General features: G+C 47.6%; 1 protein-coding gene across 1 annotated transcript in view; it reads right to left on the bottom strand.

Annotated features, from left to right (window-relative positions):
• Nucleotides 1–8,286, bottom strand: part of NRAP (nebulin related anchoring protein) — a 121,746-nt gene extending 113,460 nt beyond the window's left edge. Inside the window, exon 1 of the mRNA XM_066601467.1 lies at nucleotides 8,098–8,286. Coding sequence (XP_066457564.1) covers nucleotides 8,098–8,169 — 72 coding nt within the window. The 5' untranslated portion in view covers nucleotides 8,170–8,286. The remainder of the gene's footprint in view (nucleotides 1–8,097) is intronic.
• Nucleotides 8,287–24,069: the final 15,783 nt, after the last annotated feature.

The following is a 24,069-nucleotide window of genomic DNA, read 5'->3' on the forward strand; positions in this document are numbered from 1 at the left end:
CAAGTAATAGAGCCGTGTAATACACAAATAATAGAGCCGTTTAATACACAAGTAATGGAGCCATGTAATACACAAGTAATAGAGCCATGTAATACACAAGTAATGGAGCCATGTAATACACAAGTAATAGAGCCGTGTAATACACAAGTAATGGAGCCGTGTAGTACACAAGTAATGGAGCCGTGTAGTACACAAGTAATGGAGCCGTGTAATACACAAGTAATAGAGCCATGTAATAAACAAGTAATACAGCTGTGTAATACACAAGTAACGGAGCCGTGTAATACACAAGTAACAGAGCCGTGTAATACAAAAGTAATAGAACCATGTAATACGCAAGTAATACAGCCGTGTAATACACAAGTAATAGAACCATGTAATACACAAGTAATAGAACCGTGTAATACACAAGTAATAGAGCCGTGTAATACACAAGTAATAGAGTCGTGTAATACACAAGTAATACAGTAATAGAACCATGTAATTCACAAGTAATAGAGCCGTGTAATACACAAGTAATGGAGCCATGTAATACACAAGTAATAGAGCCATGTAATACACAAGTAATAGAGCCGTGTAATACACAAGTAATAGAGCCGTGTAATACACAAGTAATAGAGCCGTGTAATACACAAGTAATGGAGCCGTGTAATACACAAGTAATGGAGCCATGTAATACACAAGTAATAGGGCCCTGTAATACACAAGTAATAGAGCCATGTAATACACAAGTAATAGAGCCGTGTAATACACAAATAATAGAGCCGTTTAATACACAAGTAATGGAGCCGTGTAATACACAAGTAATAGAGCCATGTAATACACAAGTAATGGAGCCATGTAATACACAAGTAATAGAGCCGTGTAATACACAAGTAATGGAGCCGTGTAGTACACAAGTAATGGAGCTGTGTAATACACAAGTAATAGAGCCATGTAATACACAAGTAATAGAGCCATGTAATAAACAAGTAATACAGCTGTGTAATACACAAGTAACGGAGCCGTGTAATACACAAGTAACAGAGCCGTGTAATACAAAAGTAATAGAACCATGTAATACGCAAGTAATACAGCCGTGTAATACACAAGTAATAGAACCATGTAATACACAAGTAATAGAACCGTGTAATACACAAGTAATAGAGCCGTGTAATACACAAGTAATAGAGTCGTGTAATACACAAGTAATACAGTAATAGAACCATGTAATTCACAAGTAATAGAGCCGTGTAATACACAAGTAATGGAGCCATGTAATACACAAGTAATAGAGCCATGTAATACACAAGTAATAGAGCCGTGTAATACACAAGTAATAGAGCCGTGTAATACACAAGTAATGGAGCCGTGTAATACACAAGTAATGGAGCCATGTAATACACAAGTAATAGAGCCATGTAATACACAAATAATAGAGCCGTGTAATACACAAGTAATGGAGCCATGAAATACACAAGTAATGGAGCCATGTAATACACAAGTAATAGAGCCGTGTAATACACAAGTAATAGAGCCGTGTAATACACAAGTAATAGAGCCATGTAATACACAAGTAATACAGCCATGTAATACACAAGTAATGGAGCCATGTAATACACAAGTAGTAGAGCCATGTAATACACAAGTAATAGAGCCGTGTAATACAGAAGTAATAGAGCCATGTAATACACAAGTAATGGAGCCATGTAATACACAAGTAGTAGAGCCATGTAATACACAAGTAATAGAGCCGTGTAATACACAAGTAATAGAGCCGTGTAATACACAAGTAATAGAGCCATGTAATACACAAGTAATAGAGCCGTGTAATACGCAAGTAATAGAGCCATGTAATACACAAGTAATAGAGCCGTGTAATACAGAAGTAATAGAGCCATGTAATACACAAGTAATGGAGCCATGTAATACACAAGTAGTAGAGCCATGTAATACACAAGTAATAGAGCCGTGTAATACACAAGTAATAGAGCCGTGTAATACACAAGTAATAGAGCCATGTAATACACAAGTAATAGAGCCATGTAATACACAAGTAATAGAGCCGTGTAATACGCAAGTAATAGAGCCGTGTAGTACACAAGTAATTCAGCCGTGTAATACACAAGTAGTAGAGCCGTGGAGCACATAAATAAAAGCACTATACAGGCCGTGTGATATAAACCATGCAATACACATTAAAGTATATGCTGCTTGGCTCTATTATATATGTATTATATATACGTGCTCTATTATTTGTCTCTTACAGTATCTCAGCATTATATGGCGGTGTTATTTGTGAAATGAATTGAAGTTTATATATCGATAATAAATATAGTAATTCATTCTGCAAATAATACTGCCATATAATAATGCCTAAATACTATATAAGACACTATGATGAAACGCCGAGTCCCCGAGTGATATGCCTATGCTGTGCCGTACAATACTCATTACTGCTAGCACTGCTTACATTCCCCAGAGTAGTGCCATCTAGTGTTCTTGTAGCAATATTACACTGGCAAATCATAGTGCTATGCAATATCAAACATGACTTCCATAGAGAACCCACCAGTGCCGGGCTGGAGCGCTGAGGGGCCACCAGTAAAACGGATCCTGGGGACCCACCCTACAGCTATGTGGAAATAATGCTTAAGTAGTGCATTGTTATACAAGCGATATGAGGCTGACATCTTTAAGCCTCCTTGTGGGACTATTATGTGTAAAAAATGAATTAATTAATAAAGAGTAATTTTAAAAAAATCCAAGTAAAAAAAAAGAAATTTTCATAATAAACATTTTTGTGCACAGATTCAAAAACCTCCTAATTAGTATTGGCCCATTGGTGAGGAGGAAGCGCGACATTCATCCGGTACAGAGAACTCTGTGAAGAGGGGCAAAAGGGTAAAAAATGAAATAACAGAGCCATACTAGTGCTGAACGTCATAGAAATGAAACCCAAAGAACAACCCCCCAAAAAATAACAGAAACTAACAAAAATGTTATAAACGTTATACGATACAAAATACAAGTTGTCCCGCAAACAACAAGCGCCTGCGGCTGTCGATGGGCGCAGTAGGGAGTTCTGGCTCCTGGAAGGCAACGATGAAAAAAGCTGAGAAATGAGTTGGTGACTAATGTGTAAACAGACTCCGCCACTAAGGGGTTAAAGGGGGAGCGAAACGTTGTACATTATACACCCCAAAGTGGTAGAAGTAAAGCTGCAGCTCCCTCCACAAACATACAGGGATGAGCCCCACTGAATAAGACGGCCGCGTTACTAAACCGCACGGCGAACGCAGCCCAAATACATTGTGGAACGGCTGAAAGGGGTAATAAAGGCAGCGATACGTTATGTGTTACCCGGCCCCCAAATATCTACAGAGCACGGCAGGACAAGTAGCAAGTCCATGGAAGAATGGAAATGTGGCGGCTCCCAGAATGCAACAATGAAAAGAAGCGCTCGGTCGTTAGAGCCCAAAGCAAGCTGCTCACTAAGGCCCCAATCTGAGCGGCTCAGACTGAACTAATGGGGAGCAGGTGAGACCCCCGGGGGCCCTGAGAGCCCCTCACCTACCTGCACTACCCACCTATACTTCCATGGACCAGCTAGTTCATATAGATACATGGGCTGGCAGAGACGACATCTTAGTGACTCTCCTCCCTCCCCGGACCTCCGTCTTCATGCGCTACAGGGGCGCCATCATCAAACATCCTGCAGCTTTCTACAGCCTGAGGCAAGGGTCGGGCAGCGGGGCCCCTAGGACAGTACAGTCTAGGCAAGGGCCAGGCAGAGGGACCCTTGGAAAAGTACAGTCTAAGGCAAGGGTCAGACAGCAGGGCCTCTAGGACAGAAACAATCTGAGGCAAGGGCCAGGCAGCGGGGCCCCTAGGACAGTACAGCCTGAGGCAAGGGCCAGGCAGCGGGGCCCCTAGGACAGTACAGTCTAGGCAAGGGACAGGCAGTGGGTCGCCTAGAAGAGTACAGTCCGAGGCAAGGTCCAGACAGTGGGGCCTCTAGGACAGTACAGTCTGAAGCAAGGGTCAGGCAGCGGGGCTCGTAGGACAGAAACAATCTGAGGCAAGGGCCAGGTAGCGGGACCCTTAGGACAGTACAGCCTGAGACAAGGGCCAGGTAGCGGGACCCCTAGGACAAATAGCGTCTAAGGGAAGGGTCAGGCAGCGGGGCCCCTAGGACAGTACAGGCTGAGGCAAGGGACAGGCAGTGGGACCCCTAGGACAGTACAGCCTGAGGCAAGGGCCAGGTAGCGGGACCCCTAGGACAGATAGCGTCTAAAGGAAGGGTCAGGCAGCGGGGCCCCTAGGACAGTACAGTCTGAGGCAAGCGACAGGCAGTGGGGCGCCTAGAAGAGTACAGTCCGAGGCAAGGGCCAGGCAGCGGGGACCCTAGGATGCATACAGCCTGATGCAGGGGCCAAGCAGTGGGACCCATAGGACAGAAACAATTTGAGGCAAGGGCCAGGTAGCGGGACCCCTAGGACAGTAGAGCCTGAGGCAAGGGCCAGGTAGCGGGACCCCTAGGACAGATAGCGTCTAAGGGAAGGGTTAGGCAGCAAGGCCCCTACGACAGATACAGCCTGAGTCAAGGGCCAGGCAGTGAGGCCCCTAGGACAGTACAGTCTGAGGCAAGGGCCAGGCAGCAGCTACTCCTAAAAATCTATCTGTGTTCCCTCTCTTACTAGTTAGGGAAAATACATTTATTTTCACATTCCTTTCATCTCTTCCCCTTCCTTCGAGTACTACAACCCCCTGCGGACCCTCAGGATTGCAAAATGTCTGAAGGGTGAGGTCACACACAAACACTCTGACACTTGGTTTTACTGGAAATTGGCACAGTCCTCAAACTGATTGTTAAGGCTGCACGGTCTTGTGGGTAAAACTGCTGCTCAGCCGCAAAACCGCACAGACATAATTCAGTGATGAAGCTGCACGTTCGGGCATTTCTTGGCCGCGCTGTGGGTGTTCCGTGTGATTTCACCTTTTACAATACATGCCATGAATGCCATCTCTGGAATCCTCGCTTATCTCTGTGACTAGGGGGGGGGCGCCAATTCCCACTCCCTCCATTCTCCATATACTGTACTTCAGTGGAGGCAGCGGTGGAGGGGCGGAGAACGCGATGGCCAGGAATTTGCAAACAAGGATCAGGTAATATTTAAATGAAGAGGAGTCACCAAAATCAATTTTACTGATGAGCCCTAGGAACCCCAGTCCAACAAGTCATGCCAGACGAATCTAATTTCCTTCTATGACAGAATCACCGACTGGGCTGATCAGGGAAATGCGGTGGATATGGTATATCTTGACTTTAGTAAAGCATTTGACAAAGTATCTCATACCATACTTATTGGAAAAATGACCAAATCTGGGATTGACAAGGCAACTGCTAGGTGGATTCACAACTGGCTGAGTGATCGTACTCAGAGTGGTCATAAATGGCTGCACATCCAAGAGGAAGAATGTATCAAGTGGGGACCACAAGGCTCTGTCCTGGGCCCAGTGTTGGTCAACATTGTTATAAATGATCCAGAGGAGGGAATTGAGGGAAAACTGATCAAAGGACACAAAGCTAGGAGGAATAGTTAACACTAGGGAAGAAAGGGAGAGTATTCAGAAAGATCTAGAAAAGCTTGCACAGTGGTCGGCGACTAACAGAATGGTATTTAACAAGGAGAAATGCAAAGTCCTACATCTGGGCAAGAAAAATGAAGAAAGCACATACAGTATGGGAGGAACTGGGCTAAGCAGCAGCACATGTGAAAAAGACTTGGGTATACTAATAGATCACAGACTGAACATGAGTCAACAATGTGATGCAGCAGCCAAAAAGGCAAACACAATTCTGGGATGTATTAAGAGAAGCATAGAGTCTAGATCATGTGAGGTCATTATCCCCTCTACTCTTCCTTAGTCAGACCTCATCTGGAATACTGGGTCCAGTTCTGGGCACCCCACTTTAAAAAAGACATAGACAAACTGGAGCAAGTTCAGAGAAGAGTTACCAAGATGATGAACGGTCTGCAAATCATGTCCTATGAGGAACGGTTAAAGGATCTGGGGATGTTTAGCAGAAGAGAAGGCTGAGAGGAGACTTAATAGCGGTCTACAAATATCTGAAGGGCTGTCACAGTGCAGAGGGATCAGCCCTATTCTCATCTGTACAAGGAAAGACTAGAAGCAATGGGATAAAACTGAAAGAGAGGAGACACAGATTAGATATTAGACAGTGAGGGGATCAATGAGTGGAACAGGGTGCCACGGGAGGTGGGGAGTTCTCCTTCAATGGAAGTGTTCAAACAAAGGCTGGACAAATATCTTTCTGGGGTAATTTAGGTATTCTGCATTGAGCAGGAGGTTGGACCCGATGACTCTTAAGGTCCCGATGACCCCAGAGGACCCTTACAACTCTACCATTCTATGATTCTAACTCTGCATTCAGACCTAAAACAGCACCTCTCCTGGCCATTATTGAAAACTGCTGAAACAGAAACTAGTAGGTCTCTGATTTAGCAGCTTTCTGTTCACTTCCAGCATTTTGTGATGGAATGAATAGTGCAGTATATCAAACTATTATAAAAGTATTACGATGATCTGTTACACAGCTTAGTCTGCAGCTCGCAGAAGCAGCGTGTCCTTGTAGTGGGACCTTGAGCATTTCCTGGAGACCATATTTAGTTGTATCCAATGTATGGCCATGTTACATTATGTATTCAGACATCAGTGTTAGACTTTGTAATCATTTGCTACTTTTAAGGAGTTGCCTCCTGTGATTGGGCACTGCACCTTTCTTGGTTCTACTTTGCACTATAAATAAAGCTAACACTGGGCTGGTCCTTAAGAGACAGCACTGAGGTGACTTCACGCAGTTATGTCTCTTGCTCTTTCTCCAATAATCATCGGTAATTTGGACACATGACAGAACTCGGATCCTGAAGCCATATTGCTGATTCTAAATTTTAAGGAATACTCCAACTATTCTTTTGGTACAAAATGTTTGAATTTAACAGAAACTTGCTGAAAGGGAGACGCCTTGGTTTTGGTTTCAGCAGTTTTCAATAATAGTAGAGAGGTTCTGTTTCCAGGATTTTAAATGGATGCCGGGACGAAGGAAAAAATGTGGGGTCAGAATGGGGCCTGCGGGATTAAGGTCCAGCCTTTTTGAGTATTTAGGAGACACAGATTAGATATTAGACAGTGAGGGTGATCAATGAGTGGAACAGGTTACCACAGGAGGTGGGGAGTTCTCCTTCAATGGAAGTCTACAGAGGCCGGACAAATATCTGTTTGGGATGATTTAGTGAATCCTGTTCTGAGCAGGCGGTTGGACCCGATGATCCCGGAAGACCTTTCCAATTCTACTATTCTATGAGTCTATGACATGCACAGCTCAACACACTGTATCACACATGATGGGATTAGATACACAGCTCAGCTGACTGAATTACATATGATGGGATTAGATACGCAGCCCAGCAGACTGTATCACACAGTATAGGATTAGATACACAGCTCAGCAGTCAGAATCACACATGATGGGATTAGATACACAGCTCAGCAGACAGTATCACACATGATGGGATTAGATACACAGCTCAGCAGACAGTATCACACATGATGGGATTAGATACACAGCTCAGCAGTCAGTATCACACAGGATAGGATTAGATACACAGCTCAGCAGACAGTATCACACAGGATAGGATTAGATACAGTATGTGAGCAGACAGTATCACACATGATGGGATTAGATACACAGCTCAGCTGACAGAATTACATATGATGGGATTAGATACGCAGCCCAGCAGACTGTATCACACAGTATAGGATTAGATACACAGCTCAGCAGTCAGAATCACACATGATGGGATTAGATACACAGCTCAGCAGACAGTATCACACAGGATAGGATTAGATACAGTATGTGAGCAGACAGTATCACACAGGATAGGATTAGATACAGTATCTGAGCAGACAGTATCACACAGTAGACTTAGATACACTAAGTAGTCATTAGAGATTACTATGTAAATTATTAGAACTCCCCACTGTTCCCCAGGTATATATATATATACACACAGTGTAGCAGGGAGCACTCACCTGATCTATACAGCTAATCTTCTCGGCCGGGTACACCCCATATCCGCAGCGGGCACAAGGCACAACATTCATTGTGAAATCCAAGGTAAAAACTATCCGATAGAAGTTGTGATGTCCCTGAGATTATCGCAGGAGCAGCAGAATAGTGTACAGTGCAGAGCAGGCGACAGCTGACCCCCGCTCACATGGACGGCCCGCTCTCACTGGATTACGCTGTCGTTTTTTAAAATCTGGCAGCTATGAGGAGGCGCTATTTATGTCCACAAGTGACGACACGGAGGTCTCATTTATAGGGGGGCGCTGGGCGACGTATGGATGACTGTTCTGTCTAAACAGGAGGGTGAAGTCACGCAGGAACTTAAAGGAGCCAATGCAATGACTAGGCTGGTGTGTAATAATGTTATTATAGCTCAGGCAGTGTCATAAGATGGCAAAAATAATAGAATTCTCACAAGTTGTACATGACCCCCAGCAGCGATCACACGAGAGACCCCAGAAATAGAAGCACATACATTACTCATCCTGTACTGATCCTGAGTTACATCCAGTATTATACTCCAGAGCTGCACTCACTATTCTGCTGGTGGAGTCACTGTGTACATACATTACTTATCCTGTACAGATCCTGGGTTACATCCTGTATTATACTGCAGAGCTGCACTCACTATTCTGCTGGTGGAGTCACTGTGTACATACATTACTTATCCTGTACAGACCCTGAGTTACATCCTGTATTATACTCCAGAGCTGCACTCACTATTCTGCTGGTGGAGTCACTGTGTACATACATTACTTATCCTGTACTGCTCCTGAGTTACATCCTGTATTATACTCCAGAGCTGCACTCACTATTCTGCTGGTGGAGTCACTGTGTACATACATTACTTATCCTGTACTGATCCTGAGTTACATCCTGTATTATACTCCAGAGCTGCACTCACTATTCTGCTGGTGGAGTCACTGTGTACATACATTACTTATCCTGTACTGATCCTGAGTTATATCCTGTATTATACTCCAGAGCTGCACTCACTATTCTGCTGGTGGAGTCACTGTGTACATACATTACTTATCCTGTACTGCTCCTGAGTTACATCCTGTATTATACCCCAGAGCTGCACTCACTATTCTGCTGGTGGAGTCACTGTGTACATACATTACTTATCCTGTACTGCTCCTGAGTTACATCCTGTATTATACCCCAGAGCTGCACTCACTATTCTGCTGGTGGAGTCACTGTGTACATACATTACTTATCCTGTACTGCTCCTGAGTTACATCCTGTATTATACTCCAGAGCTGCACTCACTATTCTGCTGGTGGAGTCACTGTGTACATACATTACTTATCCTGTACTGATCCTGAGTTACATCCTGTATTATACTCCAGAGCTGCACTCACTATTCTGCTGGTGGAGTCACTATGTACATACATTACTTATCCTGTACTGCTCCTGAGTTACATCCTGTATTATACTCCAGAGCTGCACTCACTATTCTGCTGGTGGAGTCACTGTGTACATACATTACTTATCCTGTACTGATCCTGAGTTACATCCTGTATTATACTCCAGGGCTGCACTCACTATTCTGCTGGTGGAGTCACTGTGTACATACATTACTTATCCTGTACTGCTCCTGAGTTACATCCTGTATTATACCCCAGAGCTGCACTCACTATTCTGCTGGTGGAGTCACTGTGTACATACATTACTTATCCTGTACTGATCCTGAGTTACATCCTGTATTATACCCCAGAGCTGCACTCACTATTCTGCTGGTGGAGTCACTGTGTACATACATTACTTATCCTGTACTGCTCCTGAGTTACATCCTGTAGATCTTTTATTATAAAAGTATGAAACATAACAATAAAAGCAAACTGTAACAATAGTAAATAATAATAATACAACCGTATACAGAGATAAGGCCCTTCACCCAGAGTCCATGGTCCACAAACAAAAGAAACCCCATGTCTGGACTCCCCTCCCCCCTGCCGTACACTCGCACACACACTCAACACATAACACAATATACCTAAAAGAAGAGCATCCAGCTATCCAGAAGATAAAACTAAAACTAAAACTACAGGTCCAGCCGTACCGCACTGAAACCCCATCATAAACAAAATTAGGTAATAACGTAAACATAACATATATATATACCAATAATTAACTAAATATGAAAATAAAGACCAAGCCAACCGGCATACAAAAATAACTAAAGAAAAATTTTTTTTTTATTTTTTTTTTTGGGTCCCCAGTGCAGCTCGGGGGCCATGCCTGCTCCATCAGTCCGTGCCCAGAGTTCTAAAGTTCAGGACGTGCCAAGCCACACCAGGGTTTTTGTTTTTTTTTTAATATATATAAACTGTACAACACTCTGCCTGCCGCAGCCTGGGGGCCATGCCCGCTCCACCAGTCCGTGCCCAGAGTTCAATGTTCGGGACGTGCCAGGCTACGGCTCAAGGCGTGAAACCACTCCCCCCCAACCCCCCACCCAACCTAACTACCACCCAGAACGTGAATATATACATATAAAACATACAATAACCAATATACATGACATACACGATATATATTAACATAACCCGAAAGCCTAAGGTCGGCTCTCCTGCAGCCCTACTTCACTCCATCTTGCCCAAATCAAAACAAAAAGCTTTATGGTGCACTCACAGCCCCCCACCGGGATTGGAGATGATGAGCCGGGCACAGATATCATAATGTACTATCCCTTACATTTTCTCCCTATTCTTTCCCTAATTTGCCCTAGACTGTCCTTAGTCTGCCCCTCAGTCTGACCCTTCATGGAAAACTGTCCCTGCCCTATCCCTCCTCTCTCCCTATCCTGTCCCTCCTCTCTCCCTACTCTGCCCCTAGAAAATTAAGAAAAACAAACTGTCCCTAACGAAATACAAGCCCTCTCCATAGGAGAGAAGCTTTAGATGTGCCCAGCTTCTCATACTCCAAAGAACGCACCTTCACCAGGTCACCCAGGATGTTCCTACATACCGTATCCACGGGGAGGACTTTCAGTTCCGTCGAGATTAAACACCGTGCACTCCAGATGTGGAACCTGACCACTAGGCTAACTAGAAATAAAGTGCAGCGGTCCCTACCACCAAGGCCTCTGAACGCTCCATAAGCCCACTCCGCATAGGAGAGGTGTGCCAGCTGAGGCCAGCCTATGGAGACCCCTACCCGTTGGTATACCTCTGTATTAAAGGGGCACTGAAGCAGGAAATGCTCCATGCTTTCCAGCACGTCGCTGCACTCCTGACGGGGGCAACCCCTGTCAATCAGAGGCCTGCTCTTCAAGTTACCCCTTACATACAGTCTCCCGTGAAAGCAGCGCCAAGCCAAGTCCCAAAACTTCAAGGGGACCCGGGTTGAATTCAGTAAACGTAACCCTCCCTCCAGGTCCCGACTTGGGCAGTCCTTGAGCGCCAGGGGCTTCTGGAAATGGGTCAACAGGACTCTTTCGTCGAGGAGCCTCCTCGTCAGAGTCCTGATCTCCCACATCCCCAGACCCCACCGGCGTATCACCTTCAGAACCAAGGTAGCGTAAGCCGGGAGATGTCCGTGCTGCGTGCGAAGGTCCTTCACTCGCCCTCCTGTCTCCCATTCCTGGAAGAAGGGCCGAAACCATCCCCTGCAGGAGTAGACCCACGGAGGAGCCCTCTCTTGCCAGAGGTTGCCTATGTTGATCTTAAAAAAAGTGTTTACAAGAAACACCACGGGGTTGACCATAGACAACCCCCCTAGTCTCCTCGTGCGGTATGTAACATCTCTCCTGATCAGGTTCAACCTGTTCCCCCACAACATTAGGAAGAACAGGTTGTAGACCCGAGTCCAGAGAGGTTCTGGCAAAATGCATACGCTGCCCAGGTAGATGAATAACGGGAGCAGGTATGTTTTGATCAGGCTAATTCTTTCCCGAAGGGTCAAAGACCAACCCTTCCACTGATTTACCTTGTGAGTTGCACCATCCAGCCTGTCCACCCAATTTTGCATGGGGTAATCCCCCTGGCCGAATTTGATGCCAAGTACTTTTGCTGAAGTTTGGGGCACCGGAAGGGTGTCCGGGAGATCAAACGTAGGATCCCCCCTTCCTAACCAGAGACTTTCACACTTATCCCAGTTGACCATAGACCCGGAAGCTTCCGAGTAGCGGTCCACCTCCGACACCACAAACTCCGCCTCCTCTCTCGAGGACACGAAGAGCGTGACATCATCGGCGTATGCCACTGCCCTCAGGGTAGCCTCCGGCACCGCCCGGTCCATCCCGACCCCTGCTATAGGTCCACAATCAACCCTCCTAAGGAAGGGATCTATCGCAAACGCATACAACAGGGGACTTAGAGGACAGCCCTGGCGGACGCCGGACCCCACCTCAAAAGGGCGGCCGGGCCAACCGTTCACCAGCGGGAAAGTCTCAGCCCCTGCATACAAAGTTCGCAGCCAATCAACAAACCCCACTGGCAGGCCGTATCTCAGAAGGACGGACCAGAGGTACTCGTGATTAACCCGATCAAACGCTTTGGCCTGATCCAAGGACAGCAGGTACCCCTCCCAGTGACCAGCCCTACCCTGCTCCACTGCCTCCCGGACACCGAGAACAGCGCTAAAGGTGCTACGGCCTGGAACAGAGCAATGCTGCGCCCCCGAGAGGAGCCGGGGTGCAAACTTGACCAGCCGATTAAACAGCACTTTTGCCAGAACCTTCCTGTCCGTATTGAGAAGCGCTATGGGACGCCAGTTCTCAATACGGCTCGAGTCTTTACCTTTTGACAGAATGATCAAGGCCGACCTCCTCATTGACTTTGGCAGAGTGCCCGAGGAAAGACACTCATTTAATACCTCCGTCAAGAGGGGACTCAAGAGGTCCTTGAAGGTCTTATAATACTCAGATGTTAATCCATCCGGACCTGGCGACTTTTTGGGCCGGAGCCCATCAATCGCCAGTCTAACTTCCTCTTCTCTGATCTCTTCTGTCAAAACGCCAAGAGAGGTGTCTACCCCTGGCCCAGGGACAGCTTCAGCCAGGAAAGCCGACATCACTTCCGAATCTAGATCCCTCTTTCCCAAGAGTTGCGAGTAGTAGGATCTGACGACCTCCAGAATCCCTGATCTGGATCGATTCAGGGACCCCGTACTGTCAATCAGTCCAGTGACCACTTTACTATTCACTGACATCCTACAGTTTCTGTAAGGGTCGGGCGAGCGGTACTTCCCGAAATCCCTCTCAAAAACCAAGGATGCGTGTCTGTCATACTGGCACGTCTTGAGTAAAGATTTCACTCTGGAGATCTCCTCGCGGCTACCTCCAGTCGAAACGAGATGTTCGAGTTTCCTCCTCAGGCCATTGTACAGGCGGTACCTGTCCAGGCATCTGAGGTTGGAGAGCTCACGGAAGAACCTCGCCGCCCTCCTCTTGAACATCTCCCACCACTCTGACTTACTGCTACAGAGATCCAGTAATGGTACCTGGCTCTGCAGAAAATCCTCAAAGGACTGTCTTATCTCTGCTTCCTCCAGGAGTGATGAATTCAGTCTCCACAAACCTCTACCCATCCGGGGGGTCTCTGCAACATTCAGAGAAAACAAAATCAGACAGTGGTCGGAGAATTCCACCTCAACAACGGACACTGGTGAAGAGATGGCTTCCTCCTTCAAATAAAACCTGTCTATTCTAGACCTGCTCTGACCTCTATAATAGGTGAACCCCTCGTGGCCTGGGGTGTGCCGGATGTGGACATCCACCAGGCGAGCCTCGCTAGCTACACTATTAAGTGCGACGCCATCAAAAGTCAACCGCCTGTCTCCAGAGCCTCCCCTATCGCGGGCTCTTGTGACTGTATTAAAGTCACCTCCAAAGACAACTTGGCGGCTGGTAAAAAGGTAGGGCTTGATCCTCATAAAGAGACTCTTCCTGTCCTTTTTTGACTGGGGACCATAGATGTTTACAAGTCTCAATTCTTGTCCCTTCATGAGGACATCTAAGATCAGGCACCTTCCCATTTCTAATTCAATTACTCGTCGGCATTCGACCGCTGCGGTAAAAAGTACCGCCACTCCGCTATACGGCTCGGCCGCAAGAGACCAGTAGGAAGGGCCTGACCTCCACTCCCTTTTTGCCTTATGTATGGCTGCCAAATCAGACAGCCTGGTCTCCTGCAAAAATAAAATGTCGGCTTCAACGCGGCCGAGAAAATCAAAGGCCGCAAATCTAGCCGTATCTGACTTAATGCTGGCAACGTTAATTGATGCCAGAGTCAGCGGAGTGGGTGCCGCCATCATGAGTGATTAAATTAGATGGCTTTCTTCCTCACACCCGCTTCTTCGGGGTCGGAGGAAAGCCCCTTGCTTCTTTTTTTGGACACAGATGTGTCCATAGCAGGGGATCCCCCGACCCCATCGTCCTTGTTTCCAGGCTCCAGAGTAGCCCCCTCCCCGGAAGGAACTAGGCCTCCACGAGGAGGAGACTCAGTGCCCCCTGTTGACCCTTTCTTTGCCCCAGGCACCTTGCCCTTCGCTTCCCCCTCAGAGGAGGAAGAGATGTCTTGAAGGGCCCGGTACCTATTGGAGTGTCCAACTGGAGGCGAGCAGGCTTCTCCTTCCAGTACTTGGCCAGGGGTGGGAGAAGATCTTGAATCCCCCCTTCGCTTTCTCCTAGTGGCACCTAGCTTACGCCGTTTCTCTAACCACCTCTTTCCTTCCTCATCCACACTCTCATAGTGGGAGGAATCTGAAGAGTTGGTCTTTCCCTCCTCCCTCTGGATCCTCCTGTCCTCTTCATCCACTTCGCTGTCCCTCAAAGCCTCAGCCGCGAGATTTGCTTCAGGAACAGGGGCCACCATTGATCCACCTGCTGTGGGCGCTCCTGTCAGCTCCCTGCTCCGTCTGCGCTTGTCCTGACGCCTCTGCTCAGCAGGCGTCTTTTGCCGGTTCTTCCCTGGCTCCTGAGCTCCTCCACCTCTGCTAGTCCCCTCACCCCCAGAGGCCGCACCGTGGCCCCCATCCGTAGGTGCTGAGACCGCATTGGCAAAGGAGCGTGGACAGCGACTGAATGGGTGACCAAGGTCACCACACAGGTTACACCTAATCTCTGCACAGGAGGCGGCTAGATGACCCACACCCCCACACAGAGCGCACTTCAAGGTCTTACAAGCGGCGCTCAAGTGTGAGGGGTCGCCGCACCTGTGGCAGAGCTTCGGCTGCCCCTGGTAAAAGGCCAAGATACGATCCCTGCCGAGGAAGGCTGCAGAAGGTATGTGTGCCACTGAGTTTCCTGAACGCTTCAGCTTGACCATGAATGTCCAGGCCCCGGACCAGATGCCATGCTCATCCCGGTTCTTTCTGGGCATGTCTGTCACCTCTCCGTATCGACCGAGCCACGTCATAATATCAAAACAAGAAAGCGACTCGTTACGAGTCAAAACGGTCACCTTCTTGACTTCGTTCTGGCGAGACACCACCTGGACGGCAAAGTCTCGCCAGCCGGGCTCGCTTTTCATCAGCTCGTAATTCCCCCAGAAGAGTTCTAGCCCCTCTGGGCGAACGAAGCTGATGTCAAACTCAGACGTGCCGAAGGGATGGATCAGGGCAAAGATGTCAACCGCCCTGAAGCCCATCTTCAGTAGAAGCTCCACTACTCTCGCCCTCGGGGGGCATGTATCATTGCCCCTCCAACGAAGACGGACCACATTCCTACGACCTGCGTCCTGCCCGGGTGTTGGTAGGGACCATACGGTCTCCCCCCTTTGCTCTCGGAAGGCTCCTAAGCCGTGTCTCTCTGTCCAAAGAGATAGGTTCACCTCTCTTCCTCCAACTGTGATTGAACTCTCCCCCTTCCGTAGAGCCCCCAGGAGGCGCTGTTGCAATACGCCCTCTCTAGAGCCTGGAGACAAGGAGGACCCCTCCCCTCCAGCGGCGACACTGGCATAACTCCTACCAGCTGTGGTCGCCACCGGAGGGGCGACTGGAACCTGTGATGTGCCCTGACCATCCCTAGAACCTGTGCCTATATTTACAGTAGGTGCCCCTGTGCCGGGAACAGTAGCTGCAGCCCGTGCCTCCGAGTGCGTCGGAGCATCAGACACACGGGCCGCACCAGACATATCCACACCTTTCATACCAAGACCTTTCATACCAAGACCCTCTGGACCAGACTTTGGGTTGGAAGCAGCTTTTTTATTTTGGGCCTTGGTAGACCTTGGGGGTGGCACTGCTGCCCCATCTTGCGCAGCTGCAACCACCGTAATGACCCCCCCATGGTCAGCACTCTGCATTCCAGCACTTTTAGTATTTTTATTTTTGCTTTTTTCCTTACTTTTGCCAGCAGCCTCCGCATCACTGGGTGCCTGGGACCTAGACTGGGACCTAGACTGAGGGACCCCTGCAGACCGACCTGTCGCACGGGGGACCCCCGATCCCGACCCCGCAGCACCCTCCGCATCACTGGCCTTACTGGTGCTGGCAGTTCCGCCACTGCCAAATTCTTTTGCCACCTTGCCTTGTCCTGTGCTGGCCGCCCTGCTGGCTGTTTCTGTCACTGCACTAACTGAAACAGGGACAGAGGACCCGGCCAGTTTAACTCCTTTATCCCTGTTCCCATGTTCAAAACCCACTGCAGAGTCAGAAACCGGGGTTCTCAGGGTGGGGGTGCCCTGATCCGGCTTTGCAGCCAAACCAGCGCCCCCCGTCACATACACAAATTTCTCCTGCACCAAATTCTTTTTTTTCCCTTTTTTTGTCTTGATTTTCACATCCTCTTCTGGTAAATCATCACCAAACTTAAGGCTGCTCATATTAGGGGGGGATTCCAACAGCCTTATCTGCTGCATTATTAAAGCGCCCCCATCGCTTTTATCTTCCTCTGGATCTGAATCCCCGGAGGTTAGAGGCAGCGCAACCTGCTCCGGCCGGAGGCTGCTGGTGGTTGTAGTGCCACTCTGGGTCTGCTCTCCTGAGCAGACAGGCTGTTCCCTCAGGCTATCCTCAAAGGCATCCTCGTCAGTACAGTCACCACTGCTGTCTCCATCGCTGGAGTGATCAGCCTTCTTGTGACCACTGTATCCTGATGCCATTTTGGAAAATCTATCACCGTTAAGTAACTTTTCCCTAAAGGGACCACTTTGCTCCAGAATCCTGTCCCTCTCTTCCTTGCAGCTCTGTATGCAGTCTTTACAGTCCTGTATAGTCTTGCTTATTACATCTTTCTTGCCTTTAGCAGTGGTCTGGTCCTTTAGCGACCTGGCCGACCGCAGCTTCTCCTTCTGCAGGAGGATTTCTCTCCCCGCACGCTCATAGTCCGCCATGCTGGTGGCCAGACGGGAGGCCAGCTCTACCACCGACTCCCCTTTCCTGCGATCACTCCACTGCGGCTTACCTCCTTTGCTGAGCGTTTGGCTGCGAGTTTGACTGCGGGTCATCATTTCGCTTCCGGCGCTGTCAGATGCAGCTGCACCAACCTGCTGGGCCATGTCACTGCGCCTGCGACCCGGACCCTCTCTCTTCACAGCTTTACTAGCTGCTCCGGCTTTCCTGGTTGTTGCTGCTGAAACCACGTATGCCGCCAGCGCCGCTGATGGTGTTGTCGCTGCCTTCTCAGCATTCCCCCCCTCCGACCGAAGCCGGGGGGGGGAATTGCGTGGCTCCATAGAACAAGAAGCCCAGATGAGTGCACTGATCCTGGGATCCAAAACAGGCTTCCAGCTGGGACTGCAGCCACACCCTGGTTCTCTGAGGAGCTCCAACAAACCACACCTTACTCCAGAGATGCACTCACTATTCTGCTGGTGGAGTCACTGTGTACATACATTACTTATCCTGTACTGCTCCTGAGATATATCCTGTATTATACTGCAGAGCTGCACTCACTGTTCTGCTGGTGGAGTCACTGTGTACATACATTACTTATCCTGTACTGATCCTGAGTTACATCCAGTATTACACTCCAGAGCTGCACTCACTATTCTGCTGCTGGTGGAGTCACTGTGTACATACATTACTTATCCTGTACTGCTCCTGAGTTACATCCTGTATTATACCCCAGAGCTGCACTCACTATTCTGCTGGTGGAGTCACTGTGTACATACATTACTTATCCTGTACTGCTCCTGAGTTACATCCTGTATTATACTCCAGAGCTGTGCTCACTATTCTGCTGCTGCTGGAGTCACTGTGTACATACATTACTTATCCTGCATTATCCTCCAGAGCTGCACTCACTATTATGCTGCTGGAGTCACTTTGTACATACATTACTTATCCTGTACTGATCCTGAGATATATCCTGTATTATACTCCAGAGCTGTACTCACTATTCTGTTGGTGGGGTCACTGTGTATATACATTACTTATCCTGTACTGCTCCTGAGTTACATCCAGTATTACACTCCAGAGCTGCACTCATTGTTCTGCTGGTGGAGTTACTGTGTACATACATTACTTATCCTGTACTGCTCCTGAGTTACATCCTGTATTATACTCCAGAGCTGCACTCACTATTCTGCTGGTGGAGTCACTGTGTACATACATTACTTATCCTGTACTGATCCTGAGTTACATCCTGTATTATACCCCAGAGCTGCACTCACTATTCTGCTGGTGGAGTCACTGTGTACATACATTACTTATCCTGTACTGACCCTGAGTTACATCCTGTATTATACTCCAGAGCTGCACTCATTGTTCTGCTGGTGGAGTCACTGTGTACATACATTACTTATCCTGTACTGATCCTGAGTTACATCCTATATTGTACCCCAGAGCTGCGCTTACTGTTCTGCTGGAGTCACTGTGTACATACATTACTTATCCTGTACTGCTCCTGAGTTACATCATGTATTATACCCCAGAGCTGCACTCATTATTCTGCTGGTGGAGTCACTGTGTACACACATTACTTATCCTGCACTGATCCTGAGTTGCATCATGTATTATCCTCCAGAGCTGCACTCACTATTCTGCTGGTGGGGTCACTGTGTACATACATTACTTATCCTGTACTGATCCTGAGTTACATCCTGTATTATATTCCAGAGCTGCACTCACTATTCTGCTGGTGGAGTCACTGTGTACATACATTACTTATCTTGTACTGCTCCTGAGTTACATCCAGTATTATACTCCAGAGCTGCACTCACTATTCTGCTGCTGCTGGAGTCACTGTGTACATACATTACTTATCCTGCATTATCCTCCAGAGCTGCACTCACTATTATGCTGCTGGAGTCACTTTGTACATACATTACTTATCCTGTACTGATCCTGAGATATATCCTGTATTATACTCCAGAGCTGTACTCACTATTCTGTTGGTGGGGTCACTGTGTATATACATTACTTATCCTGTACTGCTCCTGAGTTACATCCAGTATTACACTCCAGAGCTGCACTCATTGTTCTGCTGGTGGAGTTACTGTGTACATACATTACTTATCCTGTACTGAGGCTGAGTTACATCCTGTATTATACTCCAGAGCTGCACTCACTATTCTGCTGGTGTCGTCACTGTATACATACATTACTTATCCTGTACTGCTCCTGAGATATATCCTGTATTATACTGCAGAGCTGCACTCACTGTTCTGCTGGTGGAGTCACTGTGTACATACATTACTTATCCTGTACTGATCCTGAGTTACATCCAGTATTACACTCCAGAGCTGCACTCACTATTCTGCTGCTGGTGGAGTCACTGTGTACATACATTACTTATCCTGTACTGCTCCTGAGTTACATCCTGTATTATACCCCAGAGCTGCACTCACTATTCTGCTGGTGGAGTCACTGTGTACATACATTACTTATCCTGTACTGACCCTGAGTTACATCCTGTATTATACTCCAGAGCTGCACTCATTGTTCTGCTGGTGGAGTCACTGTGTACATACATTACTTATCCTGTACTGCTCCTGAGTAACATCCTGTATTATACTCCAGAGCTGCACTCACTATTCTGCTGGTGGTGTCACTGTGTACATACATTACTTATCCTGTACTGGTCCTGAGTTACATCCTGTATTATACTCCAGAGCTGCACTCACTATTCTGCTGGTGGAGTCACTGTGTACATACATTACTTATCCTGTACTGCTCCTGAGTAACATCCTGTATTATACTCCAGAGCTGCACTCACTATTCTGCTGGTGGAGTCACTGTGTACATACATTACTTATCCTGTACTGATCCTGAGTTACATCCTGTATTATACTCCAGAGCTGCACTCACTATTCTGCTGGTGGAGTCACATATGTAGCATGTGGGTGGTATGTGATGGCGCAGCGGTGACAGATAGAGGCAGTACATGTTTTCAGAAACACACTTTACTGAACAAAAGCAGGCGTTAAAGGGGTTGTCCAGGGTTAGAAAAACATGGCTGCTTTCTTCTAATCACAGCGCCACCCTTGTTGTGTCTGGTATTGCAGTTCATGTCCTATTCACGTCTATGGAGCTGAGCTGTAATTCCACACATGACCCTATGGACAAGGGTGGCGCTGTGTTTGGAAAAAAGCAGCCAAGTTTTTCTAACTCTATACAATCCCCAGGACTTTGCTCCATAGAAGGTCTTGCTATGCTTAAAGGGATCGTACCAAGATTCGAAGTTATCCCCGTCTTCAGGATATCCAAAGGATTGGGGGTAACTTGCTGATGGTGAGGATGTCACCACTGAGACCCCTCTGATCTCGAGAATGGGATCCCACGTCCCGCTGTCTTGTCACTGCACCCCCAGTGAGGAGGAGACTGAATGGAGCGCTGGTGGATAGGGGAGAACTTCTAATCTTGGTGCGACCCCTTTAAAGGCGCCTACCCACTAGCGATATGTTTTCTTGCGATGTGAGAGCGAGTGAAAACACATGATCATGAAGCCAATGATTTTCCGTAGTTTTTTACTCACTTGTGATTTTTTTCACTGAAGTTTCGCAGCGCTAAAAAAAATCTGCGCTATCGCCCATTGTCTGTAATCGGGCCGGCGGCAGCAGCAGCAGCGGCCCATTGAAAACACGGGGAGTACATCGCACTCCCCTGACATAGCTGTGGCAGAGGTCTGTGATGCTATCCCATTGCTTTCAACGGGGTCGGTGCTGCTGCTGTTCCATTAAAGGCAATGGATTGCAGGCAGCCCCCGCAGCAATGATTTTCGGGGAAGGGCTTGAAATATAAACCCTTTCCTGAAAATCAGCCCTAGCTTTAAAAAATAGTTTTAAAAAAATTATACTCTTCTAGTAGAGCCGTCCGGCTCTTCTCTCCGGCCCCGGCAGTCATTTTCTGTCTTCTGGTGGCCGGGGATTGAAAAATCCCCGCCTCCAGAAAGCGCTGCCTCTGATTAGCTGAGCGTTGTGACCAATCAGAGGCAGCGCCCAGCCGTAATTGAATGAGATTATTGACATCAATTTATCGCAGACCTCCCCCCCACCACAGCGCGTCTCCTGTCCGACGGGGTCAGGTAGCTCTATATTCCTCCACCCTCTACACAACCCACGACTACCTGTCACTGCGGCACAAGTCAAGATCTCATAATGAACCGGTCACAGGCCTGCAAAAACTACTCAATAAAGTCAACGGTGGGCTCCCTTAAGTGGCGGGGACCCAACTTACTCCTCATTGGTAGGAGGTACAACCATAACTGACTCCGGCTACAAATGGCAGGAAGCGTTGTAGTCCGATCCAGCTGCACCTCCCGTTCGGGGCCACAGACACGCTGCTTTCTCTCCAGCTCCAATCTGTCGCTCTTCAGGGTTCCTCCCTTAGCTGGTGCAGTTTTCCCCCAGGCCACACAGACCATCTGCTCTTGGTAGTCAGGCCAGTCCTCCAGTCCTCCGTTTCTTCTGCCCCCAGTCATCAGGGCCCTTTGGTAGCTGTCACTGGGCTCCCTTGGCCATTCCTCCAAAAAGTAGAAGCATCCGCCAGCTTGTCCTGTGGTGGTTGGCCTCTGCCACTTTAAGGGCCTGCATCCTCTGCTGTGTCGGCTGCTGCGTCCTCACTGTCTTTAGGCCGCATCACAACAACTTGTGTCATTGCTCACACTATTGTATATCCGGTACTTGAGGCATCGAGCACTTGTGTTTGGGCCGAATATAATAATATATGTAGTATATAATAACATTTGTGGTATATAATATAACAGTTCAGGCAGAATATAATGACATATGATAATAAGGTGATATATAACATATCAGGCAGTATGTAATAACGCAGACGATATATAACAATATAGCTGGTGGTCGCCCTCGGCTGGCTTTGTGCCCCGGGTTATACTGTGTGCCCTACAACGAGGGTTGCTTGTGTTATCATCAGACGTTCATAGCCACATGAGGGTCGGTGACTCAGGGTCCAGTGATGTCAGAGGGAGAGAATAGCGCAGCAATGATAATCCTGGCATGCGCCCGCCCAGCTGTCCGCTGACAGAGATGACGTGGGATCCTATAGCTGAGGACTTCGCTCTGCAGAGTCTTTGGGGGCATCAGTCAGCAGCACTGATAGTGTTAACAATGACTGAAGCCAAAGCGGTGGTGGCAGTAATCTCTCTGCGTGGCTGGGGGGGGGGGGGGGCAAAAAGATCCAAATCCAACCATCAGACTATAATTACACCGGTCAACAAATCAAAAAACAATGTCTGTATCTGGTTTGAAAACAGGTTGGTCTGACTAATTTTGGGTGCTGAATTCAGCGGTCGGATTCTCTCTCTCCGTCCCGTTCGTCAGATACACAGCACTATTACATGGACCATAATACGGGACTGACAAATAGTGTCTGGTGTTAGATACAAAAATAGAATAACTCAGAACTCAATCATGTTTGTCTGATAATGTATCTGCGAATGAAACTCAGGAAATCCCGACCTGCTGAGGTGAGAATGAAGGGCTTCATGCAGGTGACAACAGACACTACACAGCAGCACAGATCGGCTCATGTCGGGAACCTTCCTGCTCAACTACATTGTCCTGCCATCTAGTGACCATCTTTAGAACTTCACCCACTGTGTATTAATTACATGAAGAGTTTAGCTTCGTCACTGATCTAATGTTATATAAATAATTCACCAGAAAATGAGCACAAAATTTTTTTAATTTTAAAAAAATGTAAAATATCTAAATTACATAAAAACCTTACGTGATTCATCATTTCTAAAGGTAAATTCAGATTCTACACCCAAAAATCCATAAGAATTGATATATCGCACACCAGATGCAAGAATGCTGTTGAGCCGTGTTATTAGTCCAATACAACATATCTGCTATTATATGGTTTTATTTTATACCTGAACCAATATGGCCGCCATGACAGCGCCTGCAGGGGTCGTCACCTTGCTGACCCCTGAGCCTTGGATGGCAGATATGCACAGAAGTACAGCAATGCAGAGAAATGTGAAGCGCTGAGCGAGAAGCCCGCGACCCAGAGGTGAAGTCTGCCTGTCTAAACACTCTGCACGAGCGCCAACGACCTTAGCAGCACTTGTTTACCCGACTGTTATATCAGCTGGCAGATCTCACAGCTGAGGGTTTGTTACAATGTATCAGTGTAGGATCCTCTGTGAGATAAACAACCTGTACTGCAAGCAGATACAATGTATCAGTGCAGGTCACATGTTTCCAGTGTAGACAATCCTCTGTGAGGGGAGCCCTGTGCTGATAGCTTGTTACAATGTATCAGTGCCTAGAGGGATGTCCAGACTGGATACAATGTAACAGAACTGTGGAAGCTCTGGATGATTTCAGCCTCTAGATGTATACAAGAATGTTCACATCCACTGACAGCAAGCAAAGATCTTGAGAATGATCAAGAATTGGAACAGGAAGGAGAACTGTTCCTGATTTGGCGTCGTCACGTAACGTCTCTCTGTTTTGGGGGTGCCAGCAGTCGCCCCCCAGCCAGGAGCATATAGAGCACACGTAGGTGCAGATGCAGCACGCACAGCAGAAGCGTGAGCTCACACTTGCTGCTCCACCACAGATCGGGGAGGGGGG

The sequence above is a fragment of the Eleutherodactylus coqui genome, chromosome 4 (genome assembly GCF_035609145.1).
Source record: "Eleutherodactylus coqui strain aEleCoq1 chromosome 4, aEleCoq1.hap1, whole genome shotgun sequence".
Taxonomy (NCBI): domain Eukaryota; kingdom Metazoa; phylum Chordata; class Amphibia; order Anura; family Eleutherodactylidae; genus Eleutherodactylus; species Eleutherodactylus coqui.